The sequence below is a fragment of the Nannobrachium achirus genome (assembly GCF_963921795.1).
Source record: "Nannobrachium achirus genome assembly, chromosome: 24".
NCBI lineage: Eukaryota > Metazoa > Chordata > Actinopteri > Myctophiformes > Myctophidae > Nannobrachium > Nannobrachium achirus.
In genome coordinates, this window is record NC_137831.1 from 45449637 (window position 1) to 45476864 (window position 27228).

Genomic DNA, 27228 nt, shown 5'->3' on the forward strand with positions numbered 1-27228 from the left:
AATCTCTGTCTGTCTGTATGTAATCCGCGTATCTCGAGAACCGTTCGTCCCACCGGCTTCAGATTCGCGGAGTGCTGTGCTGGGCCTCGACCCGACCCGCAAAACGCAAAACGTTCGGAATCTCCTTATGCAGAGCTGATTGTTGACATCAGGCTGTTCCGGTGGAAATCGGCGCAAGCGCTGACTCATTGTGACATCACTTCATAAAAGGCTCTGACATCACTTACGCCACATGAGTCAATGGGCATAAATGGACACAGGCAAACAGATGGTCAAAACGGGTCCTATGACAACAGGTATAATGGGGTTTGCATTAAAGGGGGAACCGGCACTGTGTCTGCAACACAGTCGGAGGCACAGCCAGATACAGAGATCTCCATAATGGGCATAAAGGGACACAGACAAACAGATACAGAGATCTCTATATATGAGCATAAAATGGATGCAGACAGACAGATACAGATATCTCCATATATGAGCATAAATGGACACAGGCAAACAGATGGTCAATACGGGTCCTACAGAGATCTCCATATGTGGGCATAAAATGGACGTAGAGAGACAGATAACTCCATATATGGGCATAAATGGACACAGGCAAACAGATGGTCAAAACAGGTCCTAAAGAGATCTCCAGATATGGGTATAAAATGGACGTAGACAGACATATATCTCCATATGTGGGCATAAATGGATCCTATGACAACAGGTATAATGGGGTTTACATTAAAGGGCGGGGCATTCATTCCCTATTTAGACGCTGACATCACGTACGCCACATGAGTCAATGGGCATAAATGGACACAGGCAAACAGATGGTCAAAATGGGTCCTATGACAACAGGTATAATGGGGTTTGCATTAAAGGGGGAACCGGCACTGTGTCTGCAACACAGTCGGAGGCACAGACAGATACAGAGATCTCCATAATGGGCATAAAGAGACACAGACAAACAGATACAGAGATCTCCATATATGGGCATAAAATGGATGCAGACAGACAGATACAAATATCTCCATATATGGACACAGGCAAACAGATGGTCAATACGGGTCCTACAGAGATCTCCATATATGGGCATAAAATGAACGCAGACAGACAGATAACTCCATATATGGGCATAAATGGACACAGGCAAACAGACGGTCAAAACGGGTCCTACAGAGATCTCCATATATGGGCATAAAATGGACGTAGACAGACAGATATCTCCATATATGGGCATAAATGGACACATGCAAACATATGGTCAAAACAGATCCTATGACAACAGGTATAATGGGGTTTGCATTAAAGGGCGGGGCATTCATTCCCTATTTACATTGTTCCCGAGTTGGCCAGGGCGCCGACTAGACGCATAAATGGACACAGGCAAACAGATGGTCAATACGGGTCCTACAGAGATCTCCATATGTGGGCATAAAATGGACGTAGAGAGACAGATAACTCCATATCAAACAGATGGTCAAAACAGATCCTATGACAACAGGTATTCAGATTCAGATTCAGATTCAGATTCCTTTATTTACCATTGTGTATCACACATAGGAATTTGCTTTGGTAACATACAAGTGTGCATTCAATATTTTTTTTCACAAATAACATGAAACCAACAAACACAAAACAACACCGTGCAGAAAATAAATAATAAATAATATAATATAAAGTGCAGTAGTGTTCAGTAGTGCAACATATTGCTGATGTCCCTAAGGGGCAGGGGAAGAAGGAAAACCAGCGTCATCAAGCATCAAGCAGCCTGGCGGCTGAGTGGAAAAAAACTGTTTTTGTGGCGCTCTGTCTTGGCCCCCAGATGCCGCATCCTTCTCCCAGAGGGGAGCAGGGTAAAGAGACCGTGGCCAGGGTGGGAGGGGTCGGCCATGATCTTTCTTGCCCTCCTCAGCGCCCTGGAGTCGTGCAGGGACTTGAGGGAGGGCAGGGGACGGTCAATCACCCTCTCCGCAGAGCGTATCACCCGCTGCAGCTTGATGAGATCTTTTGCAGCTGCAGCGGGGAATCAGGTGATGATGGAATGTGTGAGGATGGACTCGATGATGGCCGTGTAGAACTGTGTCATCATGGACCTCGACAGTCTGTATTTCCGCAGCTGCCGAAGAAAGTACAGCCTTTGCTGGGCCTTTCTCAGAAGGGCCGTGATGTTTAGTTCCCACTTCAGGTCCCTGGAGATGATCATCCCCAGGAACTTGCAGGACTCCACATAGTCCACCTGAGTGCCACCCAGCATGATGGGAAGGGGCGGGGCTGGGTCCTTCCGGAAGTCCACCACCATCTCCACTGTCTTAAGGGCATTTAGCTCCAGGTTGTTATTTCCACACCAGCTTCGCAGCCGCTCGATCTCCCTCCTGTAGGCCGACTCGTCCCCCTTGGAGATTAGGCCCACCAAGGTGGTGTCGTCCGCAAACTTGAGGAGCTTGACCGACGGGTGGAGGGAAACACAGCTGTTGGTGTACAGGGTATAATGGGGTTTGCATTAAAGGGCGGGGCATTCATTCCCTATTTACATTGTTCCTGAGTTGGCTAGGGCGCCGACTAGACGCTCGGCCGCCCTTTGGGCGGCCGAGCTTCTAGTCCTATAAATGAGGAGAATAAGTGTGAATGTATATATTATTATATCTTACCATTAATATTATTAAAACATGGTAAGACGGAATTCAGTTAACAATTTAGGCCACTAAACTGCTCCACAAGACGCAAGCTGGTATAAAATGACATTTTTTCTTAGACTGCCATCTGCTTTTAATTCTGGGTTTGGTCATCAACTTGATTCAATGATTCAAGTAAAATCACAGACGGATGAATTGCAAATGTCAGATGTGCAAATCGGTGTTATTAGGAATGATGTGTGCAAATCGGTGTTATTAGGAATGATGTCAATGGTTTGTGTTGTGTGACGTCAGACCAGAGCTCTGGTCAACCTGAATAAGATGTGACACAGTTTTTAAACATCACATTTAGTCTGGGTACAACCAAGAGATGGTCCTTATGGATAGAGTGTACTACAGCAATATATAGAGGTGGAGAAAGGGATTGACAGAGAATATATTAATCTTTCCAGCCAGCAAGAGACAAAGAAACGCCTTCCAATTTACAGTCCAAGTAGCAGCGGGCGGTGGTCATGAACCAATCTTCCAAGACACAGGTGTCCTGTTCTGAGTGTCCATGTGCCTTCACGTCTCGGGTCACCCTCCACGAAGACATGACAAGGAGCCACAACCACCTCTACAGTCAAATGATGAGCAATGGACAGATGCCCTCATCTTCCTGTCAGACAATCACCAGCTGTGTAACCAGCCAGCAACAAGGAGACACAGCCAAACCAAGATCTTGCGAGGACTTCAACGCAGCCAGGCTAAATAAAGAAAAACCCTTTGTGTGTGAACAGTGTGACAAGGGTTTCCGCGAGTTATGGACTCTGAAGGAGCACCAGCGTGTCCACACTGGAGAGAAACCCTTTGTGTGTAAAGTGTGTGACAAGGGTTTCAGTCAGTCAGGTCACCTGAAAACACACCAGCTTGTCCATACCGGAGAAAAGCCCTTCCAGTGTAAACAGTGTGACAAGAGTTTCAGTGTGTTATGTAGCCTGAAGAGACACCAGCGTATCCACAGTGGAGAAGAACCCTTTGTGTGTGAACTGTGTGACAAGGGTTTCAATGTGTTAGACAGCCTGAAGACGCACCAGCGTGTCCACAGTGGTGAAAAACCCTTTGTGTGTAAACAGTGTGACAAGAGTTTCAGTGTGTTAGCAACTCTGAAGACTCACCAGCGTATCCACAGAGGAGAGAAACCCTTTGTGTGTAAACAGTGTGACAAGAGTTTCAGTGAGTTAGGTAACCTGAAGAAACATCAGCGTGTCCACAGTGGTGAAAAACCCTTTGTGTGTAAACAGTGTGACAAGAGTTTCCGTGTGTTAGCAACTCTGAAGACTCACCAGCGTGTCCACACTGGAGAAAAACCCTTTGTGTGTAAACAGTGTGACAAGAGTTTCCGTAAGTTATCAGCTGTGAGGGAGCACCAGCGTGTCCATACGGGAGAAAAACCCTTCCACTGTAAACAGTGTGACAAGAGTTTCAGTGTGATAGGTAACCTGAAGACACATCAGCGTATCCACAGCGGAGAAAGACCCTTCATCTGTAAACAGTGTGACAAGAGTTTCAGTCAGTTAAGTACCCTGAAGAAGCACCAGCGTGTCCATACCGCTGCCACCCGGCGCCACAAACAGCCTCAGCTCGTACTTGACCCGGATCCACGACTCACGCTCCTCTCTGAAGCAGAGACGAAAAAACAACAATAACGGAAAAAATAAATCACAGGAAGAATATAGTTAGGCTTCGAGCAGTGGGGTCCCGCATGACAGTGAGGTGACAATTTAACACACTGAGTGCCCATTTATTTGCTGGGTGCCATGGAAATCTGCGATATTTCCCATATGTCGGAGCATGCGAGCCGAGTTCGAGCGGCGCTGGGCTTTTTTTTTGTTGAGCATGAGCGAGCAAGTTTTCAAATGGGTCTGAGCGGCTTTGGAGAATTGGAGCGAGGATTTTTCTCCATTCCTTGGAGCGCCGACCCTTCTCCGCTCCTAGCCGATCCTGTTGGGGCCGCACGCCACATGTTTCGCACGCAGACAGTGCAGACTGCAGAGTGCACCCGGGCCAGCACCGCAGAGAGGAGAGCAGACAGAGAATACCCTTTATCAAGATTTAATTTCAAGTCAATCTACATGTATCTATATCATCCACACAAGTAGGCTATGTTTATAAAAAAAATCGAACCTCGGTTCGAAGTGAAGCGGTGAATTCTTATTCTATGTGTTCTAGAGCTATGAAATCTGTGTTCTAGATCTATACATTCTATCTTCTAGATCTACACTTTCTATATGCTTTAGTTCTATATTTTCATGAATTCTGAATGAATGAATGATTTTGTCTGGAGGGCCAAATTGTCATGTGAAGCTTGACCAATCCTCAATTCTGCATGCACGGGACAGACATGGGACATGTTAACACATGGTAGGCATTTTTTTGGAATATAGTTATTTATCACTTATCACTTAGTTATTTATCACTCACCAAGTGAGACTGATTTGGTTGAATGAAAAACACACACCACGATCGTCGACCTCCCTTAATCAATAACCAACAGGATTTAATATTGCCCGTCTTACTAAACAATGCCTTAGATGTTGTCTTTTGTAACATTGAAGGCTAGACAGCTCTCCATCAAGCCAAGGCTCACAGGCATTTGTGTTAGGAACACTTGTGGCAAAGGAGAAAATGTTTCGGACATGGTATCAAAATCCTTTTTTTAATTTTGGGTGCTGACTCTGATTGACGACCTTGAGCGGAGCGAGCGCGGAGAGAGATGCGCAAATCAAGGTGAGCAACGGAACAGCGGGGAGCGGAGCAGCACGGTGGCAGAGCAATTAGCGAGCGGGACAACAGCCCTGTGGAGCACGGAGTGTCTTTTGTCCCCGCTTCACTCCACTCATGTGCTCTGTTTCGGAGGCTCTGAGTAAAATTAATCTAAGTAAATGTAATACGTGTATTTCCTTTTTTTTTTTTGCAATAGTATTTTCTTTCATTCAGAACAGAAAAATTACAATCGCGGCCATCAGTGATTTTGTAACGGCCGGTAGAGAAGGGCTCGTAATAATAATAATAAATACTGTTCCTACGAAACAGTGTGGGCTTGCTCGTGACTATATTCTGCAGCGTGCTAACTGTCATGTGAAGCTCAACAATACTCCAGCTAACACCACTCACAGATTTTCCACACCTCAATTGCACCTCATTGGCTAAGGGCCCTGCCTTTATACTGTCTGCGACGGAACTCACTATATAAATAGGCCTAATTAATGCCTTTACACTGTCCGCGACGGAACTCACTATATAAATAATGAAGTTAACATAGTGTTCTAGCCCACAACTAGAAATACACTCTGTCAAGGTGACAACTTGCGCCTCACGTACAAGCAGGCCACACATGGCCTACTTGTGAATGCTGGTCCTTCATTGGCTGTTAATGATGAGGCACCGACATACATTCACAGAATCCCAGACATTTCAGGGCTACGTAGCATAGCATATGCCAGATGGACACAAATGGGCATATGTCCGATATGCTTGAGGATTGGTGGCTTCACATGGCACTTTGACCAGACTATAAGTGGGCCAATTTACATGATTGGTCAGGTTACTATAAAAAGGGCGAAGCGGGCACAAACCTCTAGTATCCTATAAATGAGGAGAAAAAGTGTGAATGTATATATTATTAGATATTATTATATCTTACCATTAATAGTATTAAAACATAAATGGTAATGGCAATCCAGTTAACAATTTAGGCCACTAAACTGCTCGACAAGACGCAAGCTGGTATAAAATGACTGTGTCATTGTTTCTTAGACTGCCATCTGCTTTTACTTTTGGGTTTGATCATCAACTTGATTCAATGATTCGAGTAAAATCGCAGACGGATGAATTGCAAATGTCAGATGTGCAAATCGGTGTTATTAGGAATGATGTCAATGGTTTGTGTAGCGTGACGTCAGACCAGAGCTCTGGTCGACCTGAATAAGATGTGACGCAGTTTTTAAATGTCACATTTAGTCTGGGAACGACCGAGAGGATCTTAACAGATAGAGTCTACTGGGAGAGTCAGAGAGGCAGTGATATATAGAGACATAGAGGAGGGGAAAGAGATTGACATAGAATATATTAGTCTTTCCAGCCCGCAAGAGACAAAGAAACGCCTTCCAATTTACAGTCCAAGTAGCAGCGGGTGGTGGCCATGAACCAATCTTCCAAGACACAGGTGTCCTGTTCTAAGTCTCGGGTCACCCTCCATGAAGACATGGCGAGGAGCCACAACCACCTATACCGTCCAATGATGAGCAATGGACAGATGCCCTCATCTTCCTGTCGGACAATCACCAGCTGTTTAACCAGCCAGCAACGAGGAGACACAGCCAAACCGAGATCTTGCGAGGACTTCAACACTGCCAGGCTAAATAATGAAACATTTGATGACCTACACATGCACGAAAACCTAATTGAGGTATCGGCACAGCATGTCCAGCATGTCCACACCAAAGAAAAACCTTTCCAGTGTAAAACATGTGACAAGGGTTTTGGTCAGTTAGGTCACCTGAAGACACACCAGCGTGTCCACAGTGGAGAAAAGCCCTTTGTGTGTGAACAGTGTGACAAGAGTTTCAGTCAGTTAGGTAACCTGAAGACACACCAGCTTGTCCATACCGGAGAAAAGACCTTCCAGTGTAAACAGTGTGACAAGAGTTTCAGTGTGTTATGTAGCCTGAAGAGACACCAGCATATCCACAGTGGAGAAGAACCCTTTGTGTGTAAACAGTGTGACAAGGGTTTCAGTGAGTTAGCGACTCTGAAGACGCACCAGCGTGTCCACAGTGGTGAAAAACCCTTTGTGTGTAAACAGTGTGACAAGAGTTTCAGTGTGTTAGCAACTCTGAAGACTCACCAGCGTATCCACAGTGGAGAGAAACCCTTTGTGTGTAAACAGTGTGACAAGAGTTTCAGTGTGTTAAGTAATCTGAAGACACATCAGCGTGTCCACAGTGGTGAAAAACCCTTTGTGTGTAAACAGTGTGACAAGAGTTTCCGTGTGTTAGCATCTCTGAAGACTCACCAACGTGTCCACACTGGAGAAAAACCCTTTGTGTGTAAACAGTGTGACAAGAGTTTCCGTAAGTTATCAGCTGTGAGGGAGCACCAGCGTGTCCATACCGGAGAAAAACCCTTCCACTGTAAACAGTGTGACAAGAGTTTTAGTGTGATAGGTAGCCTGAAGACACATCAGCGTATCCACAGTGGAGAAAGACCCTTTATCTGTAAACAGTGTGACAAGACTTTCAGTCAGTTAGGTACCCTGAAGAAGCACCAGCGTGTCCATACCGCTGCCTCCCGGCGCCCCAAACCTCAGCCTCAGCTCGTACTTGACCCGGATCCACGACTCACGCTCCTCTCTGAAGCAGAGACGACAAAACAACAATAACGGGAAAAAATTAATCACAGGAAGAATATAGTTAGGCTTCGAGCAGTGGGGTGACAATTTAACACACTGAGTGCCCATGATGAAACAATGATTTATTCGCTGGTTGCCATGGAAACCTGCGATATTTCCCATATTTCGGAGCACGCAAGTGGAGTTCGAGCGGCGCAGGGCTTTTTTTTTGTTGAGGGTGAGCGAGCAAGTTTTTAAATGTGTCTGAGCGGCTTTGGAGAACTGGTGCGAGGGTTTTTCTCCGTTCATCGTAGCGTCGTCCCTCCTCCGCTCCTAGCCGACCCTGTTGGGGCCGCGCGCCACATGTTTCGCACGCAGACAGTGCAGACTGCAGAGTGCACCCGGGCCAGCACCGCAGAGAGGAGAGCAGACAGAGAATTCCTTCCTTTTAACAAGATTTAATTTAAGTCAATCTATATGTATCTATATCATCCACATAAGTAGGCTATGTTCATAAACAATTCGCCTCCCTTAGTCAATAACCAACAGGATTTAATATTGGCCGTCTTACTAAACAATGCTAGATGGCGTCTTTTGTAACATTGAAGGCTAGACAGCTCTCCATCAAGCCGAGGCTCACGTTACCGCAGGCATTTGTGTTGGGAACACTTGTGGCAAAGGAGAAAATGTTTCGAACATGGTAGCAAAATCCTTTTTTTATTTTGGTTGCTGACTCTGATTGACGACCTTGAGCGGAGCGCAGAGCTAGCACGGAGAGAGTGCGGAGCGAGAGATGCGCAAATCAAGGTGAGCGACGGAACGGCGGGGAGCGGAGCAGCACCGTGGCCGAGCAATTAGCGAGCGGGACAACAGCCCTGTGGAGCACAGAGCGGCTTTTGTCCCCGCTTCACTCCACTCATGTGCTCTGTTTCGGAGGCTCAGAGTAAAATTTATCTGAGTAAATGTAATACGTGTATTTCCTTCTTTTTTTTTTTTTGAGCGGTGCAAACCGCTCCTATATTTCACTTTCGGTTTATTTAGTTAAAACATATTAGCACGGGACGATTCTTTCATTCTTCATCGATTGGCTAGTTGAGTAACTAAACATTAGAATCGACCAATCAGAAACTGTTCTACCCATGACAACATTTGTTAGCCAAACAGAACAGACCAATAAAATGCTTTATTGTTCATGTCAATTTAGATCAGGAAATTCAGCACTTCTTGGCGTTGGCCGTCAGTCAAACCCATATCCTGGTCCTTTCCTAAACTTTAAACTGGAAGATTGAACACCACCAATGATTCGAGACAGCGACCACGCTACATTACCCTTGCAGACTATGGTTGCTGTTTCGAATCCTGGGTGGTGTTCGATCTGCCAGTTTAAAGTTTAGGAAAGATTTGTGCCGGTTTAAAGTTCAGGAAAGGTCCTTCCATCTTTCTGTCTGTCTGATCCCCTCTCCGTTCTGCCCTCTGTCTGTTTTGTTTGAGCTTCTGGTCTGGACTGCATATTATTTTTCTCTTCTATTCACTCTTTGACTGCCACCAAGCTGTTAATGGCCAGGCTGTTTGTCTGACCTCCTGTCTGTTCTCCCTCTGTCTCCCCCTTGCTTTATAACCCACAAGAAGCTCTATTTGGCTCTATCTGTTTTCAGACAGCGACATTTAAGAGTTTTCTCGGCTACTCCAAATGGAGTTTCTGGTGACACATAAATGTGCACATGAATGTGCACGATAAATTGTTATTTGGTCTGGTCAAGGATACTAACAAACCTGGCTGGTATGTTGCGCATAATATACTCCTGATGGTGTAACCGACATAAAAAGTCTGACCAACCGCATATCCTGGAACTTTCTGGCGCAAATCTACGACCACCCAAGATTCAAGACAGCGACTACGCTACATTACCCCTGCAGACTATGATTGCTGTTTCAAATCCTGGGAGGTGTTCAATTTGAGCCGGTGTAAAGGTCAGGACACACGAAAACCTTATATAGTCTGAGCAGACCTCCAGACTGACATCATACACAACAAAAAGAATATTGCCATGCATGCCTATCAACACTGATTCGCACAGGCGCCCTTGCAGGAATTAGTTTGCACCGCTCACTTAACACGGGTGCGATTTTTTGCAATAGAATTTTCTTTATCTCAGAACAAAAAAATTACAATCGGCCGGTAGAGAAGGGCTCGTAATAATAATAATAACTAGAGAAATTGCAATTTGGGAAATTGCGAGTGTGGTTGCCTAAAAAGTTACCTTACATCACTAAAGTTACTCACTATATATGGTGTTTCCCATTCAAAGTCAATGGGAAAGGTCAGATACCTAAAAGTTACCTTACTATATATGGTGTTTCCCATTCAAAGTCAATGGGAAAAGTCAGATACCTAAAAGTTACTCACTATATATGGAGTTTCCCATTCAAGTCAATGAGACTAAGAGTTGTAAAAACTGCAAAATTCCCCAGAGTAATAATGTGGTTGCCATGGCAACCACACTAACTAGAAATACTGTTCCTACGAAATAGTGTGGGCTCGCTCGTGACTATACTGCAGCGTGCTAACTGTCATGTGAAGCTCAACCAATGATCCAGCTAACACCACTCCCAGATTTTCCACAACTCAATTGCACCTCATTGGCTAAGGGCCCTGCCTTTATACTGTCTGCGACGGAACTCACTATATAAACTAGACCAGGTCAACCTGGTTGTGCCAGACCCCCTGTCTGTCATCATCATTTATGACATCATGCCTTTTGTAGGCATGTCATCATCATGTCATCATCATATATACCCTTTATATAGAAAACCCGGACAGACATTTGCTTATGTAGGCCTACCTATTTCATGGGTCTGGCAATAATGAAGATAACATAATGTTTGCGCCTTTCAGGCGAGCCCACAACTAGAAATACACTCTGTCAAGGTGACAACTTGCGCCTCACGTACAAGCAGGCCACTCATGGCCTACTTGTGAATGCTGGTCCTTCATTGGCTGTTAATGATTAGGCACTGACATACATTCACAGAATCCCAGACATTTCAGGGCTACGGTCTTCAACAAGGGGGACATCTGCATACTCAGCCGTTTACAATACTTGCGCGCTCAGCTTGCGCAAGTAATAAGTACCCCCCTGACGCAGGCGCTACAATGTAAGTCCATATCTAGTAGTGATAAAAACTAGAAAGATGACTAGAAGTGACTATATTCTGCAGCAAGCTAACTGTCATGTGAAGCTCAACCAATACTCGAGCTAGCACCACTCCTCAAATGTTTTTCCATCAATTTCCAATTGCATCTGATTTCCATCAATTTCCAATTCACCCTATTCACGCCCCGCCCATTCAGCAACTTCCTGGTGCTGACGTCACGCTTTGAACGGGAAACCCTGCTAAAAGCCCATAGAGTTAACACAGAAATCACAAATGTAATGCGATTTCCGAATAGTAAAGTGTAAAATACACCTAGCATGGTCAAGAACACAAAATAGTAATGATGTGTGCAAATCGGTGTTATTAGGAATGATGTCAATGGTTTGTGTTGTGTGACATCAGACCAGAGCTCTGGTCAACCTGAATAAGATGTGACACAGTTTTTAAACATCACATTTAGTCTGGGTACAACCAAGAGAAGGTCCTTACGGATAGAGTGTACTAAAGCGATATTAGAGGTGGAGAAAGGGATTGACAGAGAATATATTAATCTTTCCAGCCAGCAAGAGACAAAGAAACACCTTCCAATTTACAGTCCAAGTAGCAGCGGGCGATGGCCATGAACCAATCTTCCAAGACACAGGTGTGTCTAATCTTTCCAGCCAGCAAGAGACAAAGAAACACCTTCCAATTTACAGTCCAAGTAGCAGCGGGCGATGGCCATGAACCAATCTTCCAAGACACAGGTGTGTCCTGTTCTGAGTGTCCATGTGCCTTCACGTCTCAGGTCACCCTCCACGAAGACATGACAAGGAGCCACAACCACTTCTACAGTCAAATGATGAGCAATGGACAGATGCCCTCATCTTCCTGTCGGACAATCACCAGCTGTGTATCCAGCCAGCAACAAGGAGACACAGCCAAACCAAGATCTTGCGAGGACTTCAACGCAGCCAGGCTAAATAAAGAAACATTTGATGACCTACACATGAACGAAAACCTAATTGAGGTATCGGCACAGCATGTCCAGCATGTCCACACCAAAGAAAAACCTTTCCAGTGTAAAACATGTGACAAAGGTTTCAGTCGGTTAGGTCACCTGAAGACACACCAGCGTGTCCACACTGGAGAAAAACCCTTTGTCTGCAAACATTGTGACAAGGCTTTCAGTATGTTATCAACTCTGAAGACACACCAGCGTGTTCATAGTGGAGAAAAACCCTTTGTGTGTGAACAGTGTGACAAGGCTTTCAGTATGTTATCAACTCTGAAGACACACCAGCATGTTCACAGTGGAGAAAAACCCTTTGTGTGTGAACAGTGTGACAAGGGTTTCTGTGAGTTATGGACTCTGAAGGAGCACCAGCGTGTCCACACTGGAGAGAAACCCTTTGTGTGTAAAGTGTGTGACAAGAGTTTCAGTGTGTTAGGTAGCCTGAAGAGACACCAGCATATTCACAGTGGAGAAGAACCCTTTGTGTGTAAACTGTGTGACAAGGGTTTCAATGTGTTAGACAGCCTGAAGAGGCACCAGCGTGTCCACAGTGGTGAAAAACCCTTTTTGTGTAAACAGTGTGACAAGGGTTTTAGTGAGTTAAGTAAACTGAAGGCACACCAGCGTGTACACAGTGGTGAAAAACCCTTCGTCTGTAAACAGTGTGACAAGGGTTTCAGTCAGTTAGCAACTCTGAAGACTCACCAGCGTATCCACAGTGGAGAAAAACCCTTCGTCTGTAAACAGTGTGACAAGGGTTTCAGTAAGTTATCAACTCTGAGGGAGCACCAGCGTGTCCATACCGGAGAAAAACCCTTCCACTGTAAACAGTGTGACAAGAGTTTCAGTGTGATAGGTAACCTGAAGACACATCAGCGTATCCACAGTGGAGAAAGACCCTTCATCTGTAAACAGTGTGACAAGAGTTTCAGTCAGTTAGGTACCCTGAAGAAGCACCAGCGTGTCCATACCGCTGCCTCCCGGCGCCACAAACAGCCTCAGCTCGTACTTGACCCGGATCCACGACTCACGCTCCTCTCTGAAGCAGAGACGAAAAAACAACAATAACGGAAAAAATAAATCACAGGAAGAATATAGTTAGGCTTCGAGCAGTGGGGTCCCGCATGACAGTGAGGTGACAATTTAACACAATGAGTGCCCATGATGAAACAATGATTTATTTGCTGGTTGCCATGGAAATCTGCGATATATCCCATATTTCGGAGCATGCGAGCGGAGTTCGAGCGGTGCAGGGCTTTTTTTTGTTGAGCATGAGCGAGCGAGTTTTCAAATGGGTCTGAGCGGCTATGGAGAATTGGAGCGAGGATTTTTCTCCATAACTTGGAGCGACAACCCTCCTCCGCTCCTAGCCGATCCTGTTGGGGCCGCACGCCACATGTTTCGCACGCAGACAGTGCAGACTGCAGAGTGCACCCGGGCCAGCACCGCAGAGAGGAGAGCAGACAGAGAATTCCCTTTATCAAGATTTAATTTAAAGCTATACTGTGTAAGTTGCTCAACTAGTGGTCAGTAGCGTTATAGCAAACCGCGGTCGCGTCTGCTTTTTTCGACCGTTTTTCGCCGCAGACCGGGCCTTCAGACCACCTCGTCCGCCTCGCCGAGACCTATCCATAGAGGTCTTTTGTGTCCCTCTACGAGCCTCGGTTGGGGAGCTACATGCTAAACTCCTAGCCCAGAGTAAACACTGCAGTGTATTTCCTGAAGAGCTCGGCAGTGTATGATCTGGGCTTTGATTGGCCGGTAGGGAGACACGTGTACAGAATGATGCATATGACGTAATTTTGCCGGGAAAAACAGCCCCGGTCACGGCCACCAGGGCTCAGTAGAACACATATAAAGAAAAGGCTTTGGGAGCTGAAATGAACAGAGTGGGTGTTCTAAAACTTTAGAGATTTAATAATTAGGACAATTTTAAGATTTGTTTTATTAAAAAAGTTACATAGTATAGCTTTAAGTCAATCTATATGTATCTATATCATCCACACAAGTAGGCTATGTTTGTAAAAAAAAATCGAACCTCGGTTCGAAGTGAAGCGGTGAATTCTTATTCTGTGTTCTAGAGCTATTCAATCTGTGTTCTAGATCTATACATTCTATCTTCTAGATCTATACTTTCTATATGCTTTAGTTCTTTATTTTCATGAATTCTGAATGAACGAATGGTTTTGTCTGGAGGGCCAAATTGTCATGTGAAGCTTGACCAATCCTCAATTCTGCATGCACGGGACAGACATGGGACAGACAAAGCCACACCTTGGAAGCGGCTTTCAACGCTTCCAAAAAAATGCCTACCGTGTGTTAGTTAAGTTATTTATCACCACCAGCCAGTCAAAGGATACAATTTGAAATGCAAGTGAGACTGATTTGTTTGAATGAAAAACGGACACACACCACGATGGTCGACCTCCCTTAATCAATAACCAACAGGATTTAATATTGCCCGTCTTACTAAACAATGCCTTATATGTTGTCTTTTGAAGGCTAGACAGCTCTCCATCAAGCCAAGGCTCACAGGCATTTGTGTTGGGAACACTTGTGGCAAAGGAGAAAATGTTTCGGACATGGTATCAAAATCCTTTTTTTAATTTTGGGTGCTGACTCTGATTGACGACCTTGAGCGGAGCTAGCGCGGACAGAGAGATGCGTAAATCAAGGTGAGCAACGGAACAGCGGGGAGCGGAGCAGCACGGTGGCCGAGCAATTAGCAAGCGGGACAACAGCCCTGTGGAGCACGGAGTGTCTTTTGTCCCCGCTCCGCTCATGTGCTCTGTTTCGGAGGCTCCAAGTAACATTTATCTGAGTAATTGTAATACAAGTATTTCCTTTTTTTTTTTTCAATAGTATTTTCTTTCACTCAGAACAGAAAAGTTACAATCGCGGCCATCAGTGCTTTTGTAACGGCCAGTAGAGAAGGGCTCGTAATAATAATAACTAGAAATACTGTTCCGACGAAACAGAGTGGGCTCGCTCGTGACTATATTCTGCTAACTGTCATGTGAAGCTCAACCAATACTCCAGCTAACACCACTCCCGGATTTTCCACAACTCAATTGCACCTCATTGGCTAAGGGCCCTGCCTTTATACTGTCTGCGACAGAACTCACTATATAAATAATGAAGATAACATACAACTAGAAATACACTCTGTCAAGGTGACAACTTGCGCCTCACGTACAAGCAGGCCACTCATGGCCTACTTGTGAATACTGGTCCTTCATTTGCTGTTAATGATGAGACACCGACATACATTCACAGAATCCCAGACATTTCAGGGCTACGGTCTCCAAAAAGGGGGACATCTGCATACTCAGCCGTTTACAATACTTGCACGCTCAGCTTGCGCAAGTAATAAGTACCCCCCTGACGCAGGGGCTACAATGTAAGTCCATATCTAGTAGTGATAAAAACTAGAAAGATGACTAGAAGTGACTATATTCTGCAGCAAGCTAACTGTCATGTGAAGCTCAACCAATGCTCCAGCTAGCACCACTCCTCAAATGTTTTTCCATCAATTTCCAATTGCATCTGATTTCCATCAATTTCCAATTCACCATATTCACGCCCCGCCCATTCAGCAACTTCCTGGTGCTGACGTCACGCTTTGAAGGGGAAACCCTGCTAAAAGCCCATAGAGTTAACACAGAAATCACAAATGTAATGCGATTTCCGAATAGTAAAGTGTAAAATACGCCTAGCATGGTCAAGAACACAAGATAGTAAAAGGCACAAAGCATTATAATTTACTTTACTGTTCGAAATAATGATTTGTTGGCTTTAAGTCCAGTGATTTCTGTGTTAACTCTATGGGCTTTTAGCAGGGTTTCCCCTTCAAAGCTGACGTCAGCACCAGGAAGTTGCTGAGAAATGTGCCAAGTGGGCGGGGCGTGAATAGAGTCTATTGCATCTGATTCACAAATAAAGTTTATCTGAATTTCCCCCTTGGGATAATACAGGTATCTATCTATCTACAATAAGGTTTATCTAGTGGAAAAAATACAATTTCCCCAGGACTACACACAAATAATATATGAAGTTATCGACAAGTACTTGTGTGCAAGATGCAAGTTGGCACCTTGACAGAGTGCATTTCTATTTTGGCACTTTGAACCTTGGACGATTTGACGAACATACTCGTTCTCATCTTAGAGAACTGGACTTGAGTTACAACTGTACTTTGACCCCTTTCTCGTACACCAAATGGCTTTGCCAAAAATAGCTTCACAGCACGTTGTCACGCAGTGTGAGCTTGTAGATCGGTTTACAACTTCTAACTCCGCTCAGTCGGCTCATGTGACCTTTGCAGCGCTCGACACAGCGACTTGAGAAAACACATGGTGACATCATCCAATGGGAAAACCCTTGAAAAAACACAAGTGATGTCATCAATCAGGTGATGACGTCATCATCACATAAAAGCCAATGAGGGACCAGTATTCCTTGTGACGTCACCATCAATAAGTGCGACGTGATATGAACATAGAGGGTGATGTCAGAATATTGAGGCATACAGTACAGTATATAAGGGCAATGAGAGCAGCTGTCTATGCCCGTAGCATAGCATATGCCAGATGGACACAAATGGGCATATGGCCTATAAGCTTGAGGATTGGTGGCTTCACATGACACTTTGACCAGACTATAAGTGGGCCAATTTACATGATTGTGACGGTTACTATAAAAAGGGCGAAGCGGGCACAAACCTCTAGTATCTATCTATAAATGCAACAAATCTCTGTCTGTATGTAATCCGCGTATCTCGAGAACCGTTCGTCCCACCGGCTTCAGATTCGCGGAGTGCTGTGCTGGGCCTCGACCCGACCCGACGCACGGTTTTCCCGAACCGGCGCAAAACTTTCGGAATCTCCTTATGCAGAGCTGATTGTTGACATCAGGCTGTTCCGGTGGAAATCGGCACAAGCGCTGACTCATTGTGACATCACTTCATAAAAGGCTCTGACATCACATACGCCACATGAGTCAATGGGCATAAATGGACACAGGCAAACAGATGGTCAAAACGGGTCCTATGACAACAGGTATAATGGGGTTTGCATTAAAGGGGGAACCGGCACTGTGTCTGCAACACAGTCGGAGGCACAGCCAGATACAGAGATCTCCATAATGGGCATAAAGGGACACAGACAAACAGATACAGAGATCTCTATATATGAGCATAAAATGGATGCAGACAGACAGATACAGATATCTCCATATATGAGCATAAATGGACACAGGCAAACAGATGGTCAATACGGGTCCTACAGAGATCTCCATACGTGGGCATAAAATGGACGTAGAGAGACAGATAACTCCATATATGGGCATAAATGGACACAGGCAAACAGATGGTCAAAACAGGTCCTAAAGAGATCTCCATATATGGGTATAAAATGGACGTAGACAGATAGATATCTCCATATGTGGGCATAAATGGATCCTATGACAACAGGTATAATGGGGTTTGCATTAAAGAGCGGGGCATTCATTCCCTATTTACATTGTTCCCGAGTTGGCCAGGGCGCCGACTAGACGCATAAATGGACACAGGCAAACAGATGGTCAATACGGGTCCTACAGAGATCTCCATATGTGGGCATAAAATGGACGTAGAGAGACAGATAACTCCATATCAAACAGATGGTCAAAACAGATCCTATGACAACAGGTATAATGGGGTTTGCATTAAAGGGCGGGGCATTCATTCCCTATTTACATTGTTCCTGAGTTGGCCAGGGCGCAAGGGCGGCCGAGCTTCTAGTCCTATAAATGAGGAGAATAAGTGTGAATGTATATATTATTATATCTTACCATTAATATTATTAAAACATGGTAAGACGGAATTCAGTTAACAATTTAGGCCACTAAACTGCTCCACAAGACGCAAGCTGGTATAAAATGACATTTTTTCTTAGACTGCCATCTGCTTTTAGTTCTGGGTTTGGTCATCAACTTGATTCAATGATTAAAATAAAATCACAGACGGATGAATTGCAAATGTCAGATGTGCAAATCGGTGTTATTAGGAATGATGTGTGCAAATCGGTGTTATTAGGAATGATGTCAATGGTTTGTGTTGTGTGACGTCAGACCGCAGAGCTCTGGTCAACCTGAATAAGATGTGACACAGTTTTTAAACATCACATTTAGTCTGGGTACAACCAAGAGAAGGTCCTTACGGATAGAGTGTGCTACAGCGATATATAGAGGTGGAGAAAGGGATTGACAGAGAACATATTAATCTTTCCAGCCAGTAAGAGACAAAGAAACGCCTTCCAATTTACAGTCCAAGTAGCAGCGGGCGGTGGCCATGAACCAATCTTCCAAGACACAGCTGTCCTGTTCTGATTGTCCATGTGCCTTCACGTCTCGGGTCACCCTCCATGAAGACATGAAGAGGAGCCACAACAACCTCTACTGTCAAATGATGAGCAATGGACAGCTGCCCTCATCATCCTGTCGGACAATCAACAGCTGTTTAACCAGCCAGCAACAAGGAGACACAGACAAACCGAGATCTTTCGAGGACTTCAACGCAGCCAGGCTAAATAAAGAAACATTTGATGACCTACACATGAACGAAAACCTAATTGAGGTATCGGCACAGCATGTCCAGCATGTCCACACCAAAGAAAAACCTTTCCAGTGTAAAGCATGTGACAAAGGTTTCAGTCGGTTAGGTGACCTGAAGACACACCAGCGTGTCCACACTGGAGAAAAACCCTTCGTCTGCAAACAGTGTGACAAGGATTTCAGTAAGTTATCAACTCTGAAGACACACCAGCGTGTTCACAGTGGAGAAAAACCCTTTGTGTGTGAACAGTGTGACAAGGCTTTCAGTATGTTATCAACTCTGAAGAGACACCAGCATGTTCACAGTGGAGAAAAACCCTTTGTGTGTGAACAGTGTGACAAGGGTTTCCGTGAGTTATGGACTCTGAAGGAGCACCAGCGTGTCCACACTGGAGAGAAACCCTTTGTGTGTAAAGTGTGTGACAAGAGTTTCATTCAGTCAGGTAACCTGAAAACACACCAGCTTGTCCATACCGGAGAAAAGCCCTTCCAGTGTAAACAGTGTGACAAGAGTTTCAGTGTATTAGGTAGCCTGAAGAGACACCAGCGTATTCACAGTGGAGAAGAACCCTTTGTGTGTAAACAGTGTGACAAGGGTTTCAATGTGTTAGACAGCCTGAAGACGCACCAGCGTGTCCACAGTGGTGAAAAACCCTTCATCTGTAAACAGTGTGACAAGGGTTTTAGTGAGTTAGGAACTCTGAAGACTCACCAGCGTATCCACAGTGGTGAAAAACCCTTCGTCTGTAAACAGTGTGACAAGGGTTTCAGTCAGTTAGGAACTCTGAAGACTCACCAGCGTATCCACAGTGGTGAAAAACCCTTCATCTGTAAACAGTGTGACAAGGGTTTCAGTAAGTTATCAACTCTGAGGGAGCACCAGCGTGTCCATACCGGAGAAAAACCCTTCCACTGTAAACAGTGTGACAAGAGTTTCAGTGTGTTAGGTAACCTGAAGACACATCAGCGTATCCACAGCGGAGAAAGACCCTTCATCTGTAAACAGTGTGACAAGAGTTTCAGTCAGTCAGGTGACCTGAAGAAGCACCAGCGTGTCCATACCGCTGCCTCCCAGCGCCACAAACAGCCTCAGCTCGTACTTGACCCGGATCCACGACTCACGCTCCTCTCTGAAGCAGAGACGAAAATACGACAATAACGGGAAAAAATAAATCAGGAAGAATATAGTTAGGCTTCGAGCAGTGGGGTCCCGCATGACAGTGAGGTGACAATTTAACACACTGAGTGCCCATGATGAAACAATTATTTATTTGCTGGGTGCCATGGAAATCTGCGATATTTCCCATATTTCGGAGCATTCGAGCGGAGTTCGAGCGGCGCGGGGCTATTTTTTTGTTTAGCATGAGCGAGCAAGTTTTCAAATGGGTCTGAGCGGCTTTGGAGAATTGGAGCGAGGAACTAGAAAGATGACTAAAGTGACTATATTCTGCAGCAAGCTAACTGTCATGTGAAGAGCTCAACCAATACTTGAGCTAGCACCACTCCTCAAATGTTTTTCCATCAATTTCCAATTGCATCTGATTTCCATCAATTTCCAATGGCATCTGATTCACAAATAAAGTTTTAGTGGAAGAAATAAAGTTTTCCCAGGACTACACACGAATAATATTTGAAGTTATCGACAAGTACTTGCGTGCAAGGTGCAAGTTGGCACCTTGACAGAGTGCATTTCTAGTTTGGCACTGTGGACGTCGGACGATTTGACGAACATACCGTTCTTCCCTATTGAGCTTGGCACATTTCCTGGGGCAAGCTGCCCAGATCACACATGTCACACGTGTATTTTCATTTTTTCACCCTCAAAAAGCGCCTGCATTGTAGTGCATTTGAAACTACATTGCAGTGCACATCATGGGGTGATCACTGCTTGCCTCCTGTGAATTGTTTTATTTTTATTTTTGTTTATTTTCTGTTCATTTCGAGTGAGGTCAGCAGACAAAGTGACGTGAATGAGATGAAAAAAACCTGGGTGCAATGTGTCAATCTCAACAGGAAACATTGGTAGGCCATATGAAAATAGCCGATCTACATGCTTACAACGCCTCGCGCTGCGAGGCGTTGTGAGCATGTAGATCGGCTATTTTCACAATGTCTTAAAAAAAGGACTTTTGTCAGTTTTTTACACAGGTTTCTACGGTTTCTTGGGCTGGATAAGGCAGCCTGGAATGGTTTTTCAAGTGCAGCTAAACTTAGCATGTTAGTAAACGTGCCACAATTAACAATAATGCATTGCACCTGTGCAGCTGACCTGCGGAACCTGGGAATATACCATTTTGTCAAGATGGGGAGAATACAATTGTGGAGAATATAATTATAATACCTTGTTAAAGTGACCATTACCGGTTACCTTTTGCATTTGTAGTTATTTTACTGTAATTTAACAACATAATAACCAGCGCAGATGAGGTGACATTCATGGATTTATATTTAAAAGTAACTTTTATTTTCCCTCCTGGACCCAGGGTATGGCAGCTGCATACCCCTGCCATACCCAATTGACGCCCCTGTCTTTGAGGGAGGTTATGTGTGATGTGGGTGCTGTGGACACAGAGCAGAGGACTGAGAAGAGGAGGACAGGATCGATGGTTATCATGTTAGACAGATGCTGGGTCGTCACAGTTGTCCAGTTAGTGCTATTGGATACGACTCATGGACTTTGATTATTGCGCGGACCATTTCTGTCCCTGGGAAGGGTGTGTGTGTGTGTGTGCGTGTGTCTGTGTGTGTGTGTGTGTGTGTGTGTGTGTGTGTGTGTGTGTGTGTGTGTGTGTGTGTGTGTGTGTGTGTGTGTGTGTGTGTGTGTGTGTGTGCGCGTGTGTGTGTGTGTGTGTGTGTGTGTTTGTGTGTGCGGGTACGCACGAGAACTTTGTTCGAGGAAACATCCATATCAATGACCCTTTTTATGGCATGGCTCTTAAAGAGGCTAGTAGGAGAGTGTGTGTGTGTGTGTGTGCGTGTGTGTGTGTGTGTGTGTGTGTGTGTGTGTGTGCAGGGGCGTCACAAGGGGTAGGAAAGTGGGACTGAGTTACTGGGGCCCAAGGTGGAGGGGCCCTAATAACGTTATCTATTGAAAAATAGCAGATATACAAGCTCACAGCGCGGCACCGAGTGCCGCGCTGCGAGCTTGTAGATCTGCTATTTTTGAAAAGTTGTGAAAATGTGTGAAAATCTTTGAATATATGTATTTTTAAGCGAACATTTCTTTTTTTTTTAATAAATTTTTATCCCACAATTTTGTAACCCATTTTTTCACCCAGTGCTAATTGCCTATGTAATCCTGGGCTCTGCTCTCCCTCTGCCGCGCCTGGGGAGACAACGGACTGACCTCATGCTTCCTTCTATACATGAGGAGTCCAAGTTGCTTCTTTTCACCTGACAGTGGAGATTTTTCCCTGGTTTTGGACGTAGCGCGTGGAAGGAACACGTTATTCCAACCAGTTCCTTTCCCCTCCATCAGGCGCCCCGGCTGGCCAGGGGGAGGCATTATTGAGACCAGGATTACATGCATGTTTTTGTGAGGGTATCAACCCTAGGAGACACGGGGAGAACATGCAAACTCCACACAGAAAGGCCCTATCGCCAACCCCACCTAGGGTGTGGGCGCTGATGACGCGGAGGAGTTTAAGCGAACATTTCTAACTCAAATTTTGCTTCTGGGGGTCCCTGGAACTAAATATTTTGAGATCGGGGTCCGTGGCCAAATACATATCATCTTGGGGGTCCTTGACATAGGTTTCTTGCACACATTTTCAAGATTTTTAAAAAATAGCAGATATACAAGCTCACAGCGCGGCACTCGGTGCCGCGCTGTGAGCTTGTATATCTGCTATTTTTCAATAGTTAACATTCATGGGGGGCCCGCAGTGAATCCTTTGTCCCAGGGCCCATAATTTGGTGTGACGCCCCTGTGTGTGTGTGTGTGTGTGTGTGTGTGTGTGTGTGTGTGTGTGTGTGTGTGTGTGTGTGTGTGTGTGTGTGTGTGTGTGTGTGTGTGTGTGTGTGTGCGCGTGCGCGTGTGCGTGTGCATGCATGCGTGTGCGGAGCTAATCTTGCAAACCGCTGAACCAATCAGTACAATATTTTCCTCAGAGATGTTGTGGAGTAGAAGTAAAAGTACTGAAAATTAGAAATACTCACTAAAGTAAAAATACCTCAAAATTGTGCTTACAATTGTGAGCACATGCGCTTAGTTGCAGTACTTGACGCGAGTCTATGATGTCAGTACTATGACGTCATATTAGTGACGCACTAAAGCCTGGGTTTCCGAGGCTAATGACGATGGCAGAGTTCCGGGCCAATCAGATGAAGAGAGTATACGGAGACCTAATATACTGCATGGGCAAGTGTTTCAACCAATCCGTTTGCAGAGAGTGAATATTTGTGCAAGTCACAACATGTGTGCTTGTAGATCGGCTGTATAATTTAAATCATTTTTAAAACAACAAAATGATGGTTAAAATCCTTGTTAGATATGCAATTGAGTTGCTATCTGGCATCCCACAATGCAATGCTTTTCTAAGTGAAATAGGAAGAAACATTCAGGAGAGTTTTGGCAACCAAGAGATGCCATTGTGTTCTTGTCATGGGGAGATCCAGTATCTTTTACCATCTTGGTTGAACCACATTACAAAAGACTACAATTCAACACAGTAACAACGCAGACTAATCTCACCTAAAGTAACACGTCTTTGTGTGTGTGCGCGCGTGCGTGCGTGCATGCGCATGCGTGAGTGCGTGCGTGCGTGCGTGCGTGTGTGTGTTTGTGCGCGCACACATTTTCCAGTTGACTGCAGCATAAACAGAAAGTGACAGAAAAGAGATTTGTCCGGGGACAACTTGTTTCTCATTGGAAATGGAATGACGGGAAGAGAGAGGAGAGATTGAGTGGAGAGGCACGAGAGACAGTCCTATTTGTCCTGTTATCTGGGCCATCTCTCTGTTTTACTTTGACCTGTGGATAGGATGACAGCTCCACAGCCCATTGGATGGCTGGGACACATTATTTTGACTGCTGCTAGTCTGGATAACATCTTCCAGGTGGATTTATTCATGCTGTATCGCCTAGAGCCTGAACTTGCTACATTGTTTGATCAGCTGAGTTTCCTCCCTGAGTGTTCATACTAATAGTCAGTCAGTCTGTCTGTCTGTCTGTCTGTCTGTCTGTCTGTCAGTTGTGGAATAAACTCCCTGTCGCACTTAGAACAACGGACTCACTCGCTAGCTTTTGCCGTGGACTGAAGACTCACCTTTTCAGACTCCACCTAAACTCCACCTAAACCCTTAGCACTACAGAAAAAAAAATCAATGACCATACATGAAGCTAGTTAGCATTTGTTTTTGTTTTTAGGTTTTTAGAACTGTGATTATATTGTATTTTTTCTAGATAGATATACATTTGCATTTGTTATATTGTTGATGATGTACTGACATATTATCTTGTTTATTATTGTGATGTTATCTGCTTATTGTAAGTCGCTTTGGATTAAAAGCGTCTGCTAAATGCCTAAACTGTATACTGTCACGTCACGTCACGTCACGTCACGTCACGTCACGTCACGTCACGTCACGTCACGTCACACTTTTGCCCTACTCATATCTCCGCCATCGTTGCCCCTATCCATGTGAAATTTTCCACACACACTCCTTGGCTGCGAAACCACAACCTTCAGGACCCCCGGACCTCCACTGCCCCCAAGGGACCCCCAGGGACCCCCTGCCACCGCCACCAAATAGTGCAAAAATGACCAAATCAACACCCCGACTGGGCTGCTCACGGGGAATTCCCGGGGATTCCCCGACTCCTGCTGCTCCAACAGTCCTTCACCTTCATTGGTTTAACTTTTCCCCTTCCCACAAACAAGTTACTATGAAAAGCTCCACCGGCTGTCAGTCTGTCCGTCAGTCCGTCAGTCAGTCAGTCAGTCTGTCTGTCTGTCCGCCACGTCACGTCACGTCACGTCACGTCACGTCACGTCACGTCACGTCACGTCACGTCACGTCACGTCACGTCACATCAAGTCACGTCACGTCATGTCACGTCACGTCATGTCATGTCACGTCACGTCACACTTTTGCCCTACTCTTCTCTCCGGCACCGCTGCCCCTATCCTAACTTTGCACACACACTCCTTGGCTGCCAAACCACAACCTCACATGGTGACGGTTGCTTATCTCCCGATTAGGGAGTCCTACTGGTCAATATGACCATTACTATTTCTGTTGACTGAAGTCCATTGCTATCATCAGAAAAACACCAATACTGAAGCTGAACTGCAGCCCTCTGAAACAGCTAATTATGACCCCCTGCTCTTCTCTTCCAGTGCCTCCGGTTCTATCCGTGTTCCAGCCGTCCTTCAACGCCACGGCTGACTACCAGGAATCGGTCACCTTCACCTGCATCACATCTGGATCCCCTCAACCCGATGTCACCTGGCACAGGTAAACTCTCCATTTAAACATGTTTTAATGGTTGAGGATGTTGGCCCAAATCTCCGCCATCATGATGTTTGATGTTTTAAGATTGCCGGGCGCCACTGACCTATAGAGGTTAAGGCACATACTGAAGCAATAAGCCACGTGAGGCATGTGGTTACCTGGTATTTTATAACGGCTGAGAGGCGTAGTGTGACACGAGGCGAAGCCGAGTGTCTGCCCCAGGACATGAGTTTCAAGTTAGGCACGTCAAAATGCCTCTCCTAACCCCCTCCCCCAAATTCAAATTTCAAATGGATTATTGCGTCTTTTTAAACAAAAAATAGCATACTTTTTTTTACCTCTCACACCAAATTTATTGTAGCCTATAAGCGTACTTCCAATATTTAAAGTAAATAATTAAAGTACTTCTTCTTAAGTTCTTAAAGTGATCCCTGACTAATACGACAAATATGCCTTAATACATTATAATTGTCCTCTATAATTACAATGTACAATTAAAAACATCTTTTTGTCATTTATGACAAAAAGAAAAACACAAACACATTTGAAATATTGATTTGATGCTCATATTAACCATAGGAAGTATTACGTTTGTTTCTATTTGCACATGCATGTCATAAATTACTGTACTGGGACTGAGTTACTAGGGCCCAAGGGAAAAATAGCAGATATACAACTCACAGCGCGGCACCAAGTGCCGCGTTGCGAGCTTGTAGATCTGCTATTTTTGAGAGTCGTGAAAATGTGTGCAAATCTTTGAATATATGTATTTTTTAACCGAACATTTGTAACTCATATTTTGCTTCTGGGGGGTCCCTGGAACTAAATATTTTCAGATGGGGGTCCGTGGCCAAATACATATCATTTTGGGGGTCCTTCAACCTTCAAAGACTTGCACAAATTAATGTTCCCGATTTTTCAAAAATAGCAGATCTACAAGTTCGCAGCGCTGCACTCGGTGCCGCACTGTGAGCTTGTATAGCTGCTATTTTTCAATTGTTAAATAACGCAGTGAGTCCTTGTACCCAGGGCCCAGCATTTGGTGCGACACCCCTGTGTGGAGGTTTCAGGCTCTTACACACCGAGTCAATAGATTTTGTCTGAAATCATTGCGTGTTCGAAAAATACGTTTACACACCGCCTCTGGGACTTAAGCCTAAGATTTCAGATCAGGTTCAATATATACAATACTGTGTTTTGGGTTTATTTTTTATGTTTTTGCATCCATCAACTTCTAGTCTGTATTTTGTGTTTCAAGGCTGTACACCAAATGTAGCCTATGATAGTGGCAGGTTGCCAATAGCCTTAGCACACTCTTTATTGACGTGCACAACTTGGAATGCCATTTAAAGTGTGTGTGTGTGCGTGTGTGTGTGTGTGTGCGTGTGTGTGTGTGTGTGCGTGCGTGCGTGCGTGCGTGCGTGCGTGCGTGCGTGCGTGCGTGCGTGCGTGCGTGCGTGAGTGTGCGTGAGTGTTCCTACTGCCAGCCACAGTTCAGGATCAATTGAGTTGCGGAAATTGGTTTTCTTTTTAATATGTGGCTCCGGTATTGCTAGCAAATCATCAAACCCGACCACTGAAATGAACCTTGAAACGATCTGGATAATTCCACAGGTCCTTGCTCAGCAGGTGAAACTCGATCTCCTTGCTCTTTACCTGCAGGATTGGATGGACCCAATATTTCCTTTTTATTTTCCTGTGAGAAAAGAGAAAACACCAAATCATCCTCGCTTTGGTTTATGGCTGTTTTGTAGTTGTTCCCCCGTACTTTCACACAGTAGCTGATTTATGGTAGTACGAGGGAGCAATACAACTTACTGTATATAGAGAGTTCTGGTTTAGAATGGGTTAGGGTTAGTAAGTTATTAACTCATCTGGTGCCGATCCCGAACTAGTTCGGCTTTATTTCAATCCAATACAATCTTTTTTTTATTAATTCACTTACCCCGAGCTGCTTGTAGAGTCGTGGGTGGTCCTGGCTCGCTAGCCGCTAGCCAGTTAGCCATTCTACTCTGTCCGACGATATATTCCATTAAAAA

The 27228-nt window shown here is 44.9% G+C and overlaps 1 protein-coding gene across 1 annotated transcript in view; it reads left to right on the top strand.

Annotated features, from left to right (window-relative positions):
* The window catches only part of LOC308280582 (neural cell adhesion molecule 2-like), a gene marked incomplete at both ends in the record, with an annotated part of 169624 nt that overhangs the window by 42400 nt on the left and 99996 nt on the right, over positions 1–27228 (top strand). Inside the window, one exon of the mRNA XM_080720911.1 lies at positions 25075–25192. Within this exon, the coding sequence (XP_080577037.1) occupies positions 25075–25192 (118 nt within the window). The remainder of the gene's footprint in view (positions 1–25074; positions 25193–27228) is intronic.